General features: G+C 46.8%; 1 protein-coding gene across 1 annotated transcript; it reads right to left on the reverse strand.

Moving 5' to 3' along the window:
* Positions 1 to 349: 349 nt before the first annotated feature.
* Positions 350 to 6,960, reverse strand: LOC129714484 (zona pellucida sperm-binding protein 3-like). The gene is made up of 9 exons (XM_055664120.1): positions 5,669 to 6,960; positions 4,171 to 4,286; positions 3,971 to 4,074; positions 3,711 to 3,888; positions 3,508 to 3,634; positions 3,339 to 3,427; positions 3,145 to 3,266; positions 2,109 to 2,240; positions 350 to 2,017 (listed from the first exon to the last, which is right to left on the reverse strand). Exons 1-9 carry the CDS (start codon positions 6,032 to 6,034, stop codon positions 1,899 to 1,901), a joined length of 1,353 nt encoding a protein of 450 aa, XP_055520095.1. The 5' UTR covers positions 6,035 to 6,960; the 3' UTR covers positions 350 to 1,898.
* Positions 6,961 to 17,345: the final 10,385 nt, after the last annotated feature.

Here is a 17,345-nt window from a genome sequence, read left to right on the forward strand (position 1 = left end):
CCTATAACTTATGGATGTCCAGTTCAGTTTATTGTCACTTGTACGGAGGTACAGCAAAAAGCCTTTGTTGCATGCCATCCAATTAATGGAAAGAGTATACATGTCTGAAGTACGTTTCGGTCAGAATCATTGCCCATTTCCTTCACTCCATAGATGCTGCCTCACCCGCTGAGTTTCTCCAGCATTTTTATCTACCTCCCATGTATAGTATGAATGGATAGCACACAAAGCTTTCCCCATCTCAGTACAAGTGCCAACAAACCAATTCTCAACTGTATGCACCGACACCTTGTCAAGGATGTTTTATTGTCATATATCCCAGAGAGAATAATGACACATTTACTTTCTTTTTTTTTTTTTTTTGTTTATTTTATTAGAAGTTAATACAGCACAAAACAGTACAGTGGAACCTAATTTTAGGTGCCAACTATGTAATACCGTAATCCATTCTATGTACAACCTCTAGTTTTATGTTATAAGAAGGAAGTAAGCAGGACAAGAAAAAGAAAACAATAGAAAGGGGAAAAAGTGGAAAAATAGATGGTGGAGAGTAGAAAAACGTGAAGTGTGTATACAAAAAATTAAAAAAGGAAGAGAGAAAGTGGAAAGTAGAAATAGAAGAGAAGGCCCCTTAAAAGAGAATTTTTCAAATCTGTATTCGGAGATGTAGATCTATCCGCGTCATGAACTGAAATCAGCAATCCTTACGGTACCGCTGCATCACATGATTCCAAAATGTCGATGAAAGGAGACCAACTCCTTAAGAATTGGTCATATTTATCTATTAGTCGGAGTCTCATTTCTTCAAGGCGTGCTATGTCCATCATATTCCTAATCCACATTTTAACAGTTGGTGTGGTTGTATTTTTCCAAAATATAAGTATTAATTTAATTATTAACCCATAATTAAAAAAAACATTTTGATCTTTATTTAAATTGGTATCTTCTCCTATTATTCCAAATATAATCCATTCCGTTTTGGGTTCTATTCTTGACTTGAAAATCTTTGTAAATATATCAAATATATCACTCCAAAATTTATTCAACTTTGTACATCCTACAAATGATCCTACACATTTACTTTCTGCAGCACAGAACAGGTAAACATGTACAAGCGACTCGCACAGCAATTCCAACTTTACCAAAGAGAAAGGCCTTTTAATGCTCGAGAATCACCCCACACCATGTTTCTATCGTTATAGTGGAGTTGGCACACCTGATGGAACTGACCGGACAGGTGTACTGCTATAGTCTAGGTTAGAGATACAGGTGGAAATAGGCCCTTCGGCTTACTGAACCCGCACCTACCAGCGATAGGTTCCAGCCGCTAACGGTCAGGCAAACGCCTCCGTTGCCATGCAGTGAGAACGGAGAGGTTGAGAAGGAGTTTCTTCCCAGAGGCAATTCGGACTGTAAACGCCTTTCTCACCAGGGACTAACTCTACAGAACGTTTTTCCTTCTATTATTTATTATGTAAAAGAATATGTGTGTTATGATTGTGTTTATAATTTGTTTGGTTGTTTTGTTGTTTGTCTTTTGCACAAAAGTCCGCGAGCATTGCCACTTTCATTTCACTGCACATCTCGTATGTGTATGTGACAAACAAACTTGACTGGACTTGACCCCTGCACATTGCCCTCTGCACACTAGGGACAATTTCACATTTATACCAAACCAATTAACCTACAAACATGTGCGATTTGTGAGAGGAAACCAAAGATGTTTTCTTCGAAAACCCACGCAGGTCACGGGGAGAAGGTACAAAACCCGTACAGACAGCACACGTGGTCAGGATCGAACCCACGTCTCCACCGTTGGATCACCCCCAAAATAAGATCTTCCCAATGAAACAAAATACAAGGAATGCAGTTATTTTACTTTATTGTATAATCGAAATCTATTTGAACAGAGTTTGCTTGCTTCTTCTGTACAGGAACATGACAGTCAGAGTAGCAGAGGCCAGAAGGACAGCTGTCAGAGATAGCGTTACAGTGAGGATGGTTTCAGGTAATCCACCTTCAATGGAAAGACAAAAAAAAAAACTCGAGTGAATGGATGGGCGTTGAGGCCTGGGGAGGGGGCTAGATGTTGCAAAGTTGCAACTCACCCAATCTAGAGGTCTTCGGCCCACGCTGCTCAAACTCATTCAATGGGAGAGTTATGGAGGACACTTGGGTATCGAGAATGACCAGCGGTCCCAGCATAGCGACACCTTCCCACATCAGTCCAGTATCATTCTCTGTTTCAGTGGGAAGAAAAGCAAAGGCAAATAACTAGTTAATAGGGATGGGGACTGCTGTGAGTGTGGAGACTGGGAACCAGACAAAGTATAAATGCAAGACATGGAATGCAGCAGTGACACCCAAGTTTTAAGACCTTCATTATATTATAGCGTGCACCCATCATTGTAACAAAAATATGGATCTACTGTCAGCTAGACTTGTGGATGGCTAAAACGCTGGAGTAACTCAGCCGGGCAGGCAGCGTCGCTGGAGAGAAGGAATAGGTGACGTTCCGTTCTTCAGAGGATCATCATTTTATGCTGTTCACCCAAACAAATTTCTACCAGTTATTCAAGTTGTGTAATAGTCAACCCCGAATATACAAGTAGCACAAAAGTCAAACTGTGTAGATCAGCGTTGGCTCGTCTCCTGGCGCGCATCAATTTTAATATATCGCCCGTAGACAAAAATGCTGGAGAAACTCAGCGGGTGAGGCAGCATCTATGGAGCGAAGGAAACAGGCAACGTTTCAGGTCGAAACCCTTCTTCAGACTGCTAAAAGCCCCTGTCCCACTTAGGAAACCTGAACGAAATCCTCTGGAGACCTCTGGAACCTCTGGTGCCCCACCCAAGGTTTCCATGCGGTTCCCGGAGGTTTTTGTCAGTCTCCCTACCTGCTTCCACTACCTGCAACCTCCGGCAACCACCTGCAGCCTCCGGAAACCTTGGGTGGGGCGCAAAGTCTCCAGAGGTTTCCGCTCAGGTTTCCTAAGTGGGACAGGGGCATTGTGTAATCGCCCGTTACTTGGGGCACCAACTCCGCGTGGCCTATCCATTTTGCTCTCCCACTCTGCTATAATCAAAGCGTTCTGGTTAGGTGTAAGGATACATCCCCGTTTAAACCTCCAAGCAATGTCTTACCCTTTAACGCCTGAACGTCTCTCCGTAATCTGGGAGCAACCAGATCCTGCGTTGCAACGGTACAGTTGCCCTTCTGACAACAGGCGCAGACATCGTCGCTAGATTCTTCCAGCGAGGTCCAGCTAAAATGGAAATCGCAAGTCAGCCGGGGCCAGACATCAGACCTGAAGGCAACGTGATGGGAGGTAACTTACATGGAATGCATCTTCTGGAAAGTGCAGGCTTTGCTCCGGGAATCGCTGCGTTCCACCGTGGTGACTTTCAACAGACAAGTGATGAAAATCTGAGGGACACATCGAAGGAGTTAGTATCCACCAGTGACCATTTTGCAGAACTGTGGAGCAAGGGTTGGCTTCCACCTACCAAGGAGCGGTCATCGCCAAAGAAGCGGAAGGCATCCAGGTCAAACCTGAGCTTGTCCGGCTCACGTTCAGCTCCTGGCAAGGTGAAGGTTGAAAAGGAATCGTCGGCAGCGCTGTCTAAGAGGCAACTGGACAAAGAATGGCGTAAAATAGTGAACAGGTTGAGATTCTTAGAATAGCTGGGAGAATCAATAGGCTCCTTACCCATTGTAGTCTATGATGTTGTAACTCGGGATGGAGTCCTTGTCCGGGCTCAACGTGGCCACACAGCGGTCAATGTAGAGCTTCAGGGGCATGTGGTTAGTCATTGAAACTGAAGCTTCGATGTGGATGAGCTCACCGAGGTAGTAGGTGGCTGAGGTGCGCTCTGTTAGCCAGTCATCTACAGGACAAGACAACATGGGTTTGAGGCGATGCCTTAACACTAACCCGTTCTTGAATCAGCCCCGACGTTCAGCACATACCATTCATTAGACGCAGGAAGAATGACAGATGCCCCTCTGCAGACTTGGTGGAGCTGAACGGGATCCAGGTGGGTTTGATGGGGTCACTGCTCACGTTACCTTTCCTGCAAGGAGAGATGGTGGCATCGGAAACATTGTCACACACACACACACACACACACATTCAGGGACACACGGACACAAGAGCACGCACTAACTACCTGAAATAATGGCACTGAATGGGGACAACTGCTCCATTGGTTCGTACAATGGTTGCTCCATGAGACTTCGGGGTGTAGTTCAGGTAGGTGGCGTAGACGAGAAAATCTCCAACCATCTGAAAGAGACCAGGTTAGGTGCCAATGAAGATCAAACTCAGCGTTCAATTATAACGTTGTTTCTTAATGGGGGTCGAGTTATTCAAATTACAATTGACGGACGCTAACGAGGATGCTTGCCACCAAGTACATGCATGTGTCAGGGGTTATGGGGGGAAGGCAGGAGAATGGGGTTAGGAGGGAGAGATAGATCAGCCATGATTGAATGGCGTAGAAGACTTGATGGGCCGAATGGCCCAATTCTACTGCTATTCCTCACGAACTGGTGTCAATGAACTGATCCAGGCTGAAAATTGAATACATTTTGCCATTTTGAAGGTCGCTTAGGGGATAAAAAGCCAATCGCCTGGAGCGAAGAAGAACATTGAGATTCTTCTGCAGTTTAGCAGCGATTGGTATTTCCAATATATTAGGTTAAAATAATCACATCCACGCACATTGACCTGTTGGGTGAACGAGCGCCAGCATGCTTCCTTGGTGCTATTCACCACGCCACCAAATTAACGAGATAATGCCATTTATTTCTGTTATTGGACTGGTTGTCGAAGATTTTTTTGTTTTTTGTTTTGTTAAGGGCGGCACAGTGGCGTAGCGGCGAAGTGTCGCCTTACAGCGCCAGAGGCCCGGGTTCCGTGGTGCTGTCTGAAAGGAGTTTGCGCGTTCACCCCGTGACCATGTGAGTTTTCTCCACTTTCCTCCCGCATTTCAAAGGCGTGCACGTTTGTAGATTAATGAGCTTCGCGTGAGGGGATAGAAGGGATCGTAGTCGTCGTGGACTGGGTGGGCTGAAGGGCCGTTTCAACGATGTATCTCCAAAACCCAAAAACTAAAACTCCGACTGGCAAGGTAGTACTTCATAAAGGGAAGAACGACTTAAGGGACAAAACGTATACAGAGACCAGTGAATACACGCGAGCCATTCAGCACATAACCTCAGAAAAATCGGGCATGTGCCTCAACATTAATGGGCGGCACGATGGTACAGCCCGAACGGAAACCTCTGGAGACTTTGCGCCCCACCCAAGGTTTCCGTGCGGTTGCCGGAGGTTGCAGGTAGTGGAAGCAGGTAGGGAGACTGACAAAAACCTCCGGGAACCGCGTGGAAACCTTGGGTGGGGCGCCAGAGGCTCCAGATGTTTTCGTTCAGGTTTCCCAAGCCCCCCCCCCCCCTGACCGCGTGCGTTCCGCCCACACTCCAAAAACGTTCAGGTTTGTGGGTCAATTGGCTTGGGTAAGTGGTAAAATTGTCCCTAGTGTGTGTGTGGGTTAATGGCTGGGGCGAGCGCAATTGGCGTGGACTCTGTGTTGGCCGCGTTGTATCTCTAAACTAACATAGTATAAAGAAACATGAACACCCCACCAGTGTAAAGAACCGTATTACCTGTAGTTTAGTCCCGCACTCGTGTAGTCCATAATTAAACAAAGCGGTCTGGTTTTGAGGGGAGTCGTCTGTTGGCCGGCAACCTCCCGGTCCCAGTGTTAGGTCCGCAACGTTAACCAGGTGCTTTGTTCCAAACAAGTCCATACGCACCAAGACCAGCAGATTGCGCTCTCCACACTGCGCCACAACTGTACGTAAAGGAGACACACTAGACGCCACCTGCAACACCGCAGCCGATGCCAAAACAGATCCAACTGTAGATTTCACCTTCCTCCATGGAAAGGGCTGCCCTTCAAATTGACGCCACACATCCGCAGCACCAACTACCCCAAGTAGCACCAACAGCAATAAACTCAGACCCTTCATCTCAAAGACCACCTTGACGCAAAACACAAACGTGCCCTTCTGTCTCCTAATCACGAGTTTTTAATACAAGGCCGTCAACTAGCTGGCCATAACATGCCAATTGAGTCAATTGAACAGCACGGATTTCCACGTTTCTCCATCCAATCATACAGCGGATGCAATTATTGTGAGAGACTCATTTAATTGGGGCCAGTAGGAATGATACTAAATTTCTCGCGTCAGCAGATGAAGATGGCTATCTGTAGGACCCACGTGGAAATGTTAATTGGTAATTAATCTATAGCAATAACACGGATTTACCTAATAACGCATGGACGGCACAGCTGATAGAGTAGCACCAAAGACCCATGTTCGACCCTGAACTTTGGTGCTGTCCTTGTGGAGTTTGCACGTTCCCCCTCCGCCCGCGTAGGTTCCCGTAGGATGCTGGAATTTCATGTTCATACGTTGTAGAAACAAAATTAGGCCATTCGGTCCAACAAGACTACCCCGCCATTGAATCATGGCTGATCTATCCTTCCCTCTCAACCCCATTCTCCTGCCTTCTCCACACAACCCATAACCCCTGACACCCGTGCTAATCAAGAACTGCTCCACCTCAAGAAAATATCAATTGACTTGTCTGTGGCAATGAATTCAACAGATTCATCACCCTCTGACTAAAGGAATTCCTTCTCATCTCCCTTCTAAAGGCACGTCCTTTTGTTATGAGGCTATGGCCTCTGGCAGTAGACGCTCCCACTAATGGAAATACAGATATCCAGCAGAAAACTAACCGCCCAACTGTGGCCAATCTAGAGATCCGCATCAGCAAAATATCGCCTTTAGAATAACTTGCTTAGGCACTTCCCGTACAATAGTAAATTGAAACTCCAGGCATTCTCCCCGCGTCCCCAGATAGAGGTGGCCCTGTGTGCTAGCAATGAAGGGAGAGAGAAAAACCCAGAATATGGCAGTTCGATTTTATTGCTAAGTTGAAGTGGACAGAGTTTGCTTGTTTTTCCTGAACAGGATTGGATCCGTGTTTGAGTGACTGATTGTTGGCAGACTTGCGATGGGCCGAATAGCCTGTTTTGAAGTTGAATGATTCCATGACACAAATATATACCCCATCACTCAGAGTTCCAGCACTGATCCTTTCTCCCATATTCTCATTCAACAGCATCGTTGTGGAGCTGGTCAGCTGTGATTAACACACCTACACACCTCATTCAGACAGCTTCTGCAATTCAGCCCCTCTTGATTTCTATCTTATTATACGTTGCATAGAAACATAGAAAATAGGTGCAGGAGTAGGCCATTCGGCCCTTCGAGCCTGCACCGTCATTCAATATGATCATGGCTGATCATCCAACTCAGTATCCTGTACCTGCCTTCTCTCCATACCCCCTGATCCCTTTAGCCACAAGGGCCAAATCTAACTCCCTCTTAAATCCAGCCAATGAACTGGCCTCAACCACCTTCTGTGGCAGAGAATTCCACAGATTCACCACTCTCTGTGTAAAAAATGATTTTCTCATCTCGGTCCTAAAAGACTTCCATCTTATCCTTAAACTGCGACCCCTTGTTCAGGACTTCCCCAACATCGGGAATAATCTCCCTGCATCTAGCCTGTCCAACCGCTTAAGAATTTTGTAAGTTTCTATAAGATCCCCCCTCAATCTTCTAAATTCTAGCGAGTACAAGCCGAGTCTATCCAGTCTTTCTTCATATGAAAGTCCTGCCATCCCAGGAATCAGTCTGGTGAACCTTCTGGTTGCACCTCCTTCAACATGAAATACACTGCATCGTTTCGGCTTGGGGTATTTCTTTAGACTGGTCGTTGTGGTGATGGGAGGACTTGAACCGAAGAACGCGCGAGACAAAGCTTGGCAAGTGATGGGTAGATAGAGGTGAGGGATGGAAGGGGGATCCATAGACAGATGATTGAATGGCGGAGAAGACTTGATGGGCCGAATGGCCTAATTCTCCCCCTATCACTTATGACATGACAGATGGTTGGACCAATGCGAGATATGCAAAGACACACCTTGAGGATTCGAAGGTGAAGAAACGGAGGGCTTTGAGACCCTCCTGGTGGGGGATGGAGATGTAGAGTGACTGGACATCCATGGTCAAGATGAGGGGATGGGGGCCTAGAAAACAGAAGTCCTGGAGTAGACGAAGAGCGTGCGAGGAGTCTTGAACTTAGGTAGGGAGGGATTTAACCAGGGGAGGTTAGGATGGAGTCGAGGTATGTGGAAATAAGTTTGGTAGGACAGGAACAGGCAGAAACAGTGGGTCTGCCAGGACAGTCAGATTTATGGATTTTGGGGAGAAGGTAAATAGGGCCGTGCGGGGCTGGGGCAAAGACACATATGGTGAGATGAGAATTAGGTGCAAATTATGGAGTCAGCGGAAGTAAGTATTGGACGAAGGAGATGGGGGGGGGGGGGGGGGGGGGGTGAGGGGAGGGGTGAGAAATTGATGCGAATCCCCCTCCACCCCCCAAAATGTGTGAAGGGTCTCAACACGGAACGCCACCAATCCATGTTCCAGAGAGTTGTCCATCCCGCTGAGATACTCCAGCACCTAGTGTCTTTTTTGTTGTTGCTGCGATTCATTTACTCCACCGCATGCTGAAGAAATGTCTCCTATTTTTACAGCTCCTGTTACAGCGCTACTCGTGTTGTGAGCTGAGCGTTTTTTTTTTATTGGAAATGTGTCGAAGAGTAGATCAGTCTGAAGAAGGGTCTCGACTTGAAACGTCACCCATTCCTTCTCTCAAGAGATGCCGCCTGTCCCGCTGAATTTCTCCAGCATTTTATGTCTACCGCTGGTTAGACAGAGACATTGTTCTGTTCAATTGCTCTGCCAAGGACAAGAAGGCTCTGCAGAGAGTAGTGCGTTCGGCCGAACGCACTATGGGAACTTCACTCACCCCCCTGCAGGAACTATACAACAAGAGGTGCAACTCCAGAGCAAACAAAATTATGAGAGACCTCTTCCACCCCTGCAACAGACTGTTCCAGCCGCTGCGGTCAGGCAAACGCCTCCGTTGCCATGCAGTGAGAACGGAGAGGCTGAGAAGGAGTTTCTTCCCAGAGGCAATTCGGACTGTAAACGCCTTTCTCACCAGGGACTAACTGTACAGAACGTTTTTCCTTCTATTATTTATTACGTACAATAATATGTGTGTTATGATTGTGTTTATAATTTGTTTGGTTGTTTTGTTGTTCCGCGAGCATTGCCACTTTCATTTCACTGCACATCTCGTATGTGTATGTGACAAATAAACTTGACTTGACAAGGCTCACTAACGATAGGGAGTGTGATCGTGAACATTGGAGATGGAAAGACCGGATATTCACCATCTCACCACAATCCCCACCTTTCACACTTTACACTTCCCAGGCTACAATCGCCACACACGATGAAGCAGACAAAGAAAGGACACTACCAGCTGTAGGTCGGTAGAATTTTATTAATCAGATGCAAATTCAGGGTGTGTTGGAAGGCTGAGCCTTTCTCCCAGTGTGAACTTAGGGTGATGCAAGTTGGACGTCCACACCGGGCAATGTGGGCCATCACGGATAGCAGCAGTCAGTCCCATCGTCGCACAATCGTTTTCCTTCGTTATAGTTCGGCTCACACGGGAGAACACTGCAGGATCCTTTGAGATATTTGCAGGTTATGGTGCTCGAATCTGTAAACCAAGATGAATCAATGTTTAATATAGTCTTAGGTACACAAAAATGCTGGAGAAACTCAGCGGGTGCAGCAGCATCTATGGAGCGAAGGAAATAGGCCACGTATCGGGCCGAAACCCTTCTTCAGACTGATATAGTCTGAAACATAGAAACATAGAAATTAGGTGCAGGAGTAGGCCACTCGGCCCTTCGAGCCTGCACCGCCATTCAATATGATCATGGCTGATCATCCAACTCAGTATCCCGTACCTGCCTTCTCTCCATACCCCCTGATCCCCTTAGCCACAAGGGCCACATCTAACTCCCTCTTAAATGAATATAGTCCTAGTTTAGTTTAGTATAGAGATACAGCCCACCGAGTCCGTACCGACCAGCGATCCCCGCAGCTTTGAGGGCCTGTCCCACTTGGCGATTTCTTTCGGCGACTGCTGGCGTTATATCAGGGTCGCCAAAAGATTTTGAATATTTCAAATTCCAGCGGCGTCACGAAACAACACGGCTCGTCAATACGTCATCACGCCGCAATTTTTTGTTGACCTGATATGTCAGTCGGCAGTCGCCGACAGTCGCCGAAAAAAATCGCCATGTGGGACAGGCCCTTAACACGACCCAACACACACGAGGGCAATTTTACACTTATACCAAGCCTATTAACCTACAAACCTATACGGCTTTGTAGTGTAGGAGGAAACCGGAGATTTTCCAAAACTTACAAAATTCTTAAGGGGTTGGACAGGCTAGATACAGGAAGATTATTCCCGAATGGCCTACTCCTGCACCTAATTTCTATGTTTCTATCTCTGAGAAAATACACACAACATTCCCATAAATCCCAAGGAAATGCGGGGCTGTGGGTGAATTGGCTTCTGTAAATTACCCCCAGCGTGTAGGGAGTGAAGGTTTGATAATATAGAACTAGTTTGAATGGATGATCGATGGTCGTTGTGGATTCAGTGGGCCGAATGGCCTGTTTTCATGCTGTATCCCTAATCAAAAAAAAAATTAAGCCTGTTTCTCGTTCTAGGATATCCTAAATTCGAGATTCATTGGACAGAGATATGTTGGTAATGAGTGTAAAGAGAAGAGACACGTTCCTCAAGAGGGATATTGAACAGACAGCACCAGTAGTCAGGATCGAACCCGAGTCTCTGGTGCAGTAACTACCGCTACGCTACGGTGCCGCCCTTAATGTCAATTGCATTTTCATCACATATTTCACAAGACCAGGACAACCCCGGCACATTACAGCAAGTGAAGTCGGAAAGTAGTTCAGTATTGGCGAGGGATACAGCATGGAAACGGGCACTTCGACCCACCGAGTCCAAGCCCACCGTCACACCACACCGATGCCACTCGCTTTCTTGTCCACTCCTTACAGATCAGCGGCGGCATCATTGCAGAAGCCAATTAACCTACAGTTTTGGGGATGTGGGATGAGAGCAGAGCACCCGGTGGAAACCCACACGCTCACACAGGGAGTACCCGAGGTCAGGATCGAACCCGGGTCGCTGGAGCATGTGAGGCAGCAGCTCTACCAGCTACTGTGCCGCCCAGTCATGTTTTACTCAGCGAGATCGAACTGCTGATTTCTACTATATAATAGACATTTATTATTATTTTTAAATGTGTTTGTTAGATAATTATTGATGGGGGGGGGGGGGGGGGGGGGGGGGGAGGGGGGATACTTTACCTCCAACAGATCGTTGTGGGGTTGTTTACTCGAGGCTGGGATAGGAAAATATTAACATCCGAGCTGAGAAATAGCAGCGCTCACTCAATTCTGCACTGAAAAAATGTTATGCATTTGACCCCCTGAATCTGGATCCGTGAGACCCAATGAGACACGGTTGAAGCCAATCAGTTTGGATCGATAATCAAGCATTACTTTTATTCTTCCACATTCTCACCATCTGCCCCCGGATTGCCACACTCGAGAGGGAGAACTAGCAGCGATCATTTAACTTGCCCAGGGTACACAAAAATGCTGGAGAAACTCAGCGGGTGCGGCAGCATCTAAGGAGCGAAGGAAATAGGCAACGTTTCGGGCCGAAACCCTTCTTCTAACTTGCCCAAGACGCTTTACGATGCGGGAGAAACCCCACGCGATCACACGGAGAGCGTAGAAACTCCACACAGACAGCATCGGGGGGTCTATGGTGATTTAGGGGGTTTAAGAGCTGTGTGGTAGCAGCTATATCGTCTCTCTCTGTATCTGATAATGTATTTCTAACATTTCCCTTCTGTATCAATGAACGCCCCTCTCATGATTCAGAAGCATCGGATCAGGAGAGTTTCTCTCTGATATGAAAGATCCGGATTTATACTAGTTCTCCGTTCCAGCAAAATTACTGGGTCTAGCCAGTATACAACAGAGACAGGCAGACGTCCAGATTATCCCATCAGCCTGGGTTCTGATTTGGAGTGAGAGGGAGGGAGAATCATCGCCTAAAACAATCAGTTCCAACTCCTTACAGGATGCCCAGTTGAGCTTGTTTTTGTTTTAAGTTTATAGATGTAGCATGGAAAAAGGCTACTCGGCCCGCCGAGTCCACGCCGGCCATTGACTACCCTTTCACACTAGTTCCATGTTCTCCCACTTGGTCATCCACTCCTTCTTCACCAGGTGAAATTAACAGAGGCCAATGAACGGTTTTGGGGATGTGAGGAAAATAACCGGAGCACCCAGAGCAAACCCGCGCGGTGAAAAGGGAAACTCCACACAAGCAGCACCGGGGGTTGAACCCGGGTCGCTGGAGCTGCGAGTCAGCAGCTCTACCACCCATGGTTCGGCGAACGTAAGACCCGAGTTTTTGCCCCTGTCCCACTTAGGAAACCCTTCGCGTAAACCTCTGGAGACTTTGCGCCCCACCCAAGGTTTCTGTGCAGTTCCCGGAGGTTGCAGGTGGTTCCCGGAGGTTGCAGGTAGTGGAAGCAGGTAGGGAGACTGACAAAAACCTCCGGGAACAGCACGGTGGGGCACAAAGTCTCCAGAGGTTTCCGTTCAGGTTTCCTAAGTGGGACAGGGCATTTAATACATTCGCGCAAACACAGAAACCGGGGGTTCTTTTTAAAACCCCCCATTTATTTTGGATGGGGATGGGAGAAGCAGAGATATACTCACCCACCAACTGAAGGTCTGGGGGAAGTAATAGAAGGCCAAGAATCAGGATCAAAGCCTTCATTGTGTTGGGGAGAATTGTTGGGTTGGGCTGTGGTCTGTACAACTGAAGATGTCTGACCAGTTCTGGTTGAGACTGTGGGTTGAGTTATTCTTGGCTTTGGTCTATGGGCTGCTTGTCACACATGGACACGCGTGTGTTTTTTGTCCTGGTTAATGTCTTTTGGCCCTGAAGTCGCTGGTTAAACATTCACACGGGAGCAGAGAGAGGTTCCGAAGTTCCTGGAACCAGCCGATCAATTACAAAGTGGATCCTTCCTGATTGCAAGCCAAACGGCAAATGCACACTTCACGAAACAAATCGGTGGAGCCCACCTGAAAATAAACGCTTTGCCAACATTAATCATTGATTCTTGTTCGCGTTTAGTTGAAACAACGCGTACGGTCCCGCGTACATAATGTCTTAGAATCTCCACAAACTTTGTCAAGGGCAATATGTTCGTTCTGGTGCTGGACAACATAAGATTAATGCAAGCATTGATGCACAATGACTGAATATCTGGCAGTCGCTTGAAGATACTTCAGGGGAAGAAATCGTCCTCTCTTCAAAGGGTTTCTGTGTGAAGGAAAATATTTAGAAAATGCCCTCGGTCCGTTCTCGAGAGCTACGAAGTCAGACTGTTGATATCTGGCTTGTTATGCCCCTGTCCCACCTTTATGGGGCTGTCCCACTTAGGAGACTGGAACGGAAACCTCTGGAGACTTTGCGCCCCACCCAAGGTTTCCGTGCGGTTCCCGGAGGTTTTTGTCAGTCTCCCTACCTGCTTCCACTACCTGCTTCCACTACCTGCAACCTCCGGCAACCTCCGGTAACCGGACGGAAACCTTGGGTGGGGCGCAAAGTCTCCAGAGGTTTCCGTTCAGGTTTCCTAAGTGGGACAGCATAATACTAAGACACATTACAGAAATAGCCAAGGTTTAGCTACAAATTTTCTCTGCAGCCGACACTAAAGAATTGAGTAGAAATGTTCTGAATACGCCAAGGTTTTTGTCACCTTTCTCGACACGAACCACCACCTACACACACAATGCTGGAGGAACTCAGCGGGACAGGAGGCATCTCTAGAGCGAAAGAATGGGTGACATTTCGGGTTGAGACCCTTCTTCAGACTTTCCCATAGCCAGTCAGAAGAAGGGGGAAAAAGAGGCCCAGCGCAAATTGGAGGAACAGCACCTCATATTCCGCTTGGGTAGCTTACACCCCAGCGGTATAAACATTGACTTCTCTAACTTCAAATAGCCCCTGCTTTCCCTCTCTCTCTCCATCCACCCCCCCTTTCCAATTCTCCCACCAGTTTTACCGTCTCCGACAACATCCTATCTCTGTCCCACCCACTCCCCTGAGTAGGGTCTCGACCCGAAACGCCACCCATTCCTTCTCTCCAGAGATGCTGCCTGGCCCGCTGAGTTACTCCAGCATTTTGTGTCTATGACCAAAAGGTTACCCTGACAGGCATTTTGATTTTAAAACGCCAAGTGCTGTGTTGGGCCAGCGGATCAGGCAGCATCTCTGGATAACATGGATGTATGATGTTTTGGACTCTTTCTCTTGCCTTTCTGAAGCCTGCCTTTCCTTCCTCATGACCAGTCAGAAGAAGGGTCCTGACCCAAAACGTAAAGCTCCAAGTTAGACAAAAATGCTGGAGAAACTCGGCGGGTGCAGCAGCATCTATGGAGCGAGGGAAATAGGCAACGTTTCGTCCCGAAACGTTGCCTATTTCCCTCGCTCCATAGATGCTGCTGCACCCGTTGAGTTTCTCCAGCATTTTTGTCTACCTTCAATTTTCCAGCATCTACAGTTCCTTCTTAAAAACGTAAAGCCACAATCCAAAACATCACCTATTCTCTCTTCTCCATGGATGCTGCCTGGCCCGCTGAGTTTCTCCAACTTTTCGTGTTTATCTTCGATGTCAACCAACATTTGCAGTTACTTCCTGCACACGTTTTTGTCACCTCCGAGATTCGGTGCCAACGTTAACTCGTTCAGCGCCTGACCTCTGGAATTGCTCGGTTAGTTTCCTGACCTTAGAAATGCTCTTTAAATGCTTGTTTCTTTTACTTACCGCGTTCAGTGACACGCTCGCTGACTGGTTTTATTTTTATTTTGAGTCGGGATCAGGATCGGTCAGGCAAACACTGCTACGGTCAGGCAAACGCCTCCGTTGCCATGCTGTGAGAACGGAGAGGTTGAGAAGGAGTTTCTTCCCAGAGGCGATTAGGGCTGTAAACTCCTATCTCACCAGGGACTAACTTTTACTGTACCACTCTAATGCTTTTTTTTTTTTTTAAATTGCTGTTATTTTCCCTTTTACCTTCCGCTCACAATATGTAAAATACTATGTGATTCTGTTTGTTGTTTGTTTGTTTGTCTTTTTGCACAAAGTCCGCGAGCATTGTCACTTTTCATTTCACTGCACATCTCGTATGTGTATGTGACCAATAAACTTGACTTGACTTGGTTAGTTAAGGGGACACACTCAGAAAATGTACAGAAAAGCAGGCGATAAAATATAAAAGCCCGGCTCGCAGAATAAAAGAACAAAAGGTTTGGAAATCAGACGCCACTGAATTAAATTTCGCGGGATGGGCTGTTGACGGATTACCATCTGACCCAGATAGCGCAGATTTAATGACAAAACTAAACTAAAAACTCTCACACAAAGGATCGGACAAGGCTGGTGCGATCGGACCTATACTTGACTCTCTAGCGGTCTCTGTACAGTGCCCCGCTAACCACACACTAAGGACGTCATGGCCATTGTACACATTCTCATGTTCATCGTTGCTGCTGCCTCTTGGGGTGAGTGTCCACGCCGTCCGCGTTTTGAGAGCTATCCTCCCTCAGCTGGGGGTTGAAAGGAGATCGGGGCAAGGCCATAAGGTCATAAGTGATAGGAGCAGAGTTAGGCCATTCGGCCCATCAAGTCAGCTCCGCCATTCAATCATGACTGATCTATCTCTCCCTCCAAATCCCATTCTCCTGCCATCTCCACATAACACTTGACACCCGTACTAATCAAGAATCTATCTATCTCTGCCATAACATTATCCATTGACTTGGCCTCCACAGCCGTCTATGGCAAAGAATTCCACAAATTCACCACGCTCTAACGAAAGATATTCCTCCTCATCTCCGTCCTAAAGGAACATTCATCGGGGAACAGCGGGGACCCTTGGTACAAGAGAGAGGGGGTTGAGGGGCCTTCATTGATCAGAAGGGAAGGATCAGATATACACTATCAGATACAGAGAGAGAGAGAGAGATCTTAGCACAGATACATCAGTGTGCCGTGGCATAGAAAATGAATATTTTACGGGAGCATCCCAAACACGGAATGGATGAGAGATGGTGAAATGTGAGAGTTAAGGAAGTGTGTGTGTACTTGTCTGGGTTGGGGAAGGGGATTGGGAGTGGCAGACTATCCACGGATAATGGAATGTAGCCCAAAGCATCGGGAGATCACTGCAGTTTAATAGCGAGCGAGAAAAATAAGTTTAGAATAGTTTTTGAGGGCATACAGCGTGCGATTAGAGTTTAAACTAAGGCTGAAAAAGCGAATCGAGGTCACCATGTAAACACACTCTATCTAGGCTTTGCTTTGTGTGCCCCACCTAATGGCGTCCGTGACACTGATCATTACAACATATGCCCCAGGCTGTTTGAAGACAAACGTGAGATTGTGTTGGCTTGAAAAAATAATGGTCTCTCCAGAGATTCATCCATTGTGTCTCTCACTTCTCCGTAACACAAGACACGGTGTCTATCGGGAACAGAAGAGGGCGGAACTCTCGATATATTTTAGTCCTTTCCAAGAATATCCGAGCCAATTCATTTAAATCGCGAAGAGGAAGTAATTTCATAATTAATTTAGCTTTTAGGCTTAAGCATTTTGGGGAAAAAAAATTGAAGCAAATAAACAGGGGGCTTGAAGAAGGATCCTGACCCGAAACGTCAACCATCCTTTTTCTCCATATATATCCGCCTGACCCGCTGAGGTCGCGTAATTTGCGTGCCAAGGACACGTAAGTGGGACAGGCCCTTTACTCGAACACTTTGTGTCTAACTTCTGATAACAGCCAATTCGCGATAGAGTTGGCCAGCTCTGGTACATTGTCAACTACCTTGAATGTTAGTTCATGTCTTTCTCTTAGACAGATGTTACCTGACTTGCTTTTATCCACGTAGCATCTAGTACCCAGAATGATTCCTGGGATGTCAGGACTTTCATATGAAGAAAGATTTAATATACTCGGCTTGTACTCGCTAGAGGATTGAGAGTTTCGACCCGAAACGCCGCCTATTCCTTCGCTCCATAGATGCTGCCTCACCCGCTGAGTTTCTCCAACATTTTTGTCTACCGTCTATATTCAATAACCTGAACGAGGAGCGTCAACATACCAACATTATTTTCTATCACATAACATGGAAACGTTGTCATTCAAG

This window comes from Leucoraja erinacea, chromosome 39 (genome assembly GCF_028641065.1).
Source record: "Leucoraja erinacea ecotype New England chromosome 39, Leri_hhj_1, whole genome shotgun sequence".
NCBI classification, from domain to species: domain Eukaryota; kingdom Metazoa; phylum Chordata; class Chondrichthyes; order Rajiformes; family Rajidae; genus Leucoraja; species Leucoraja erinaceus.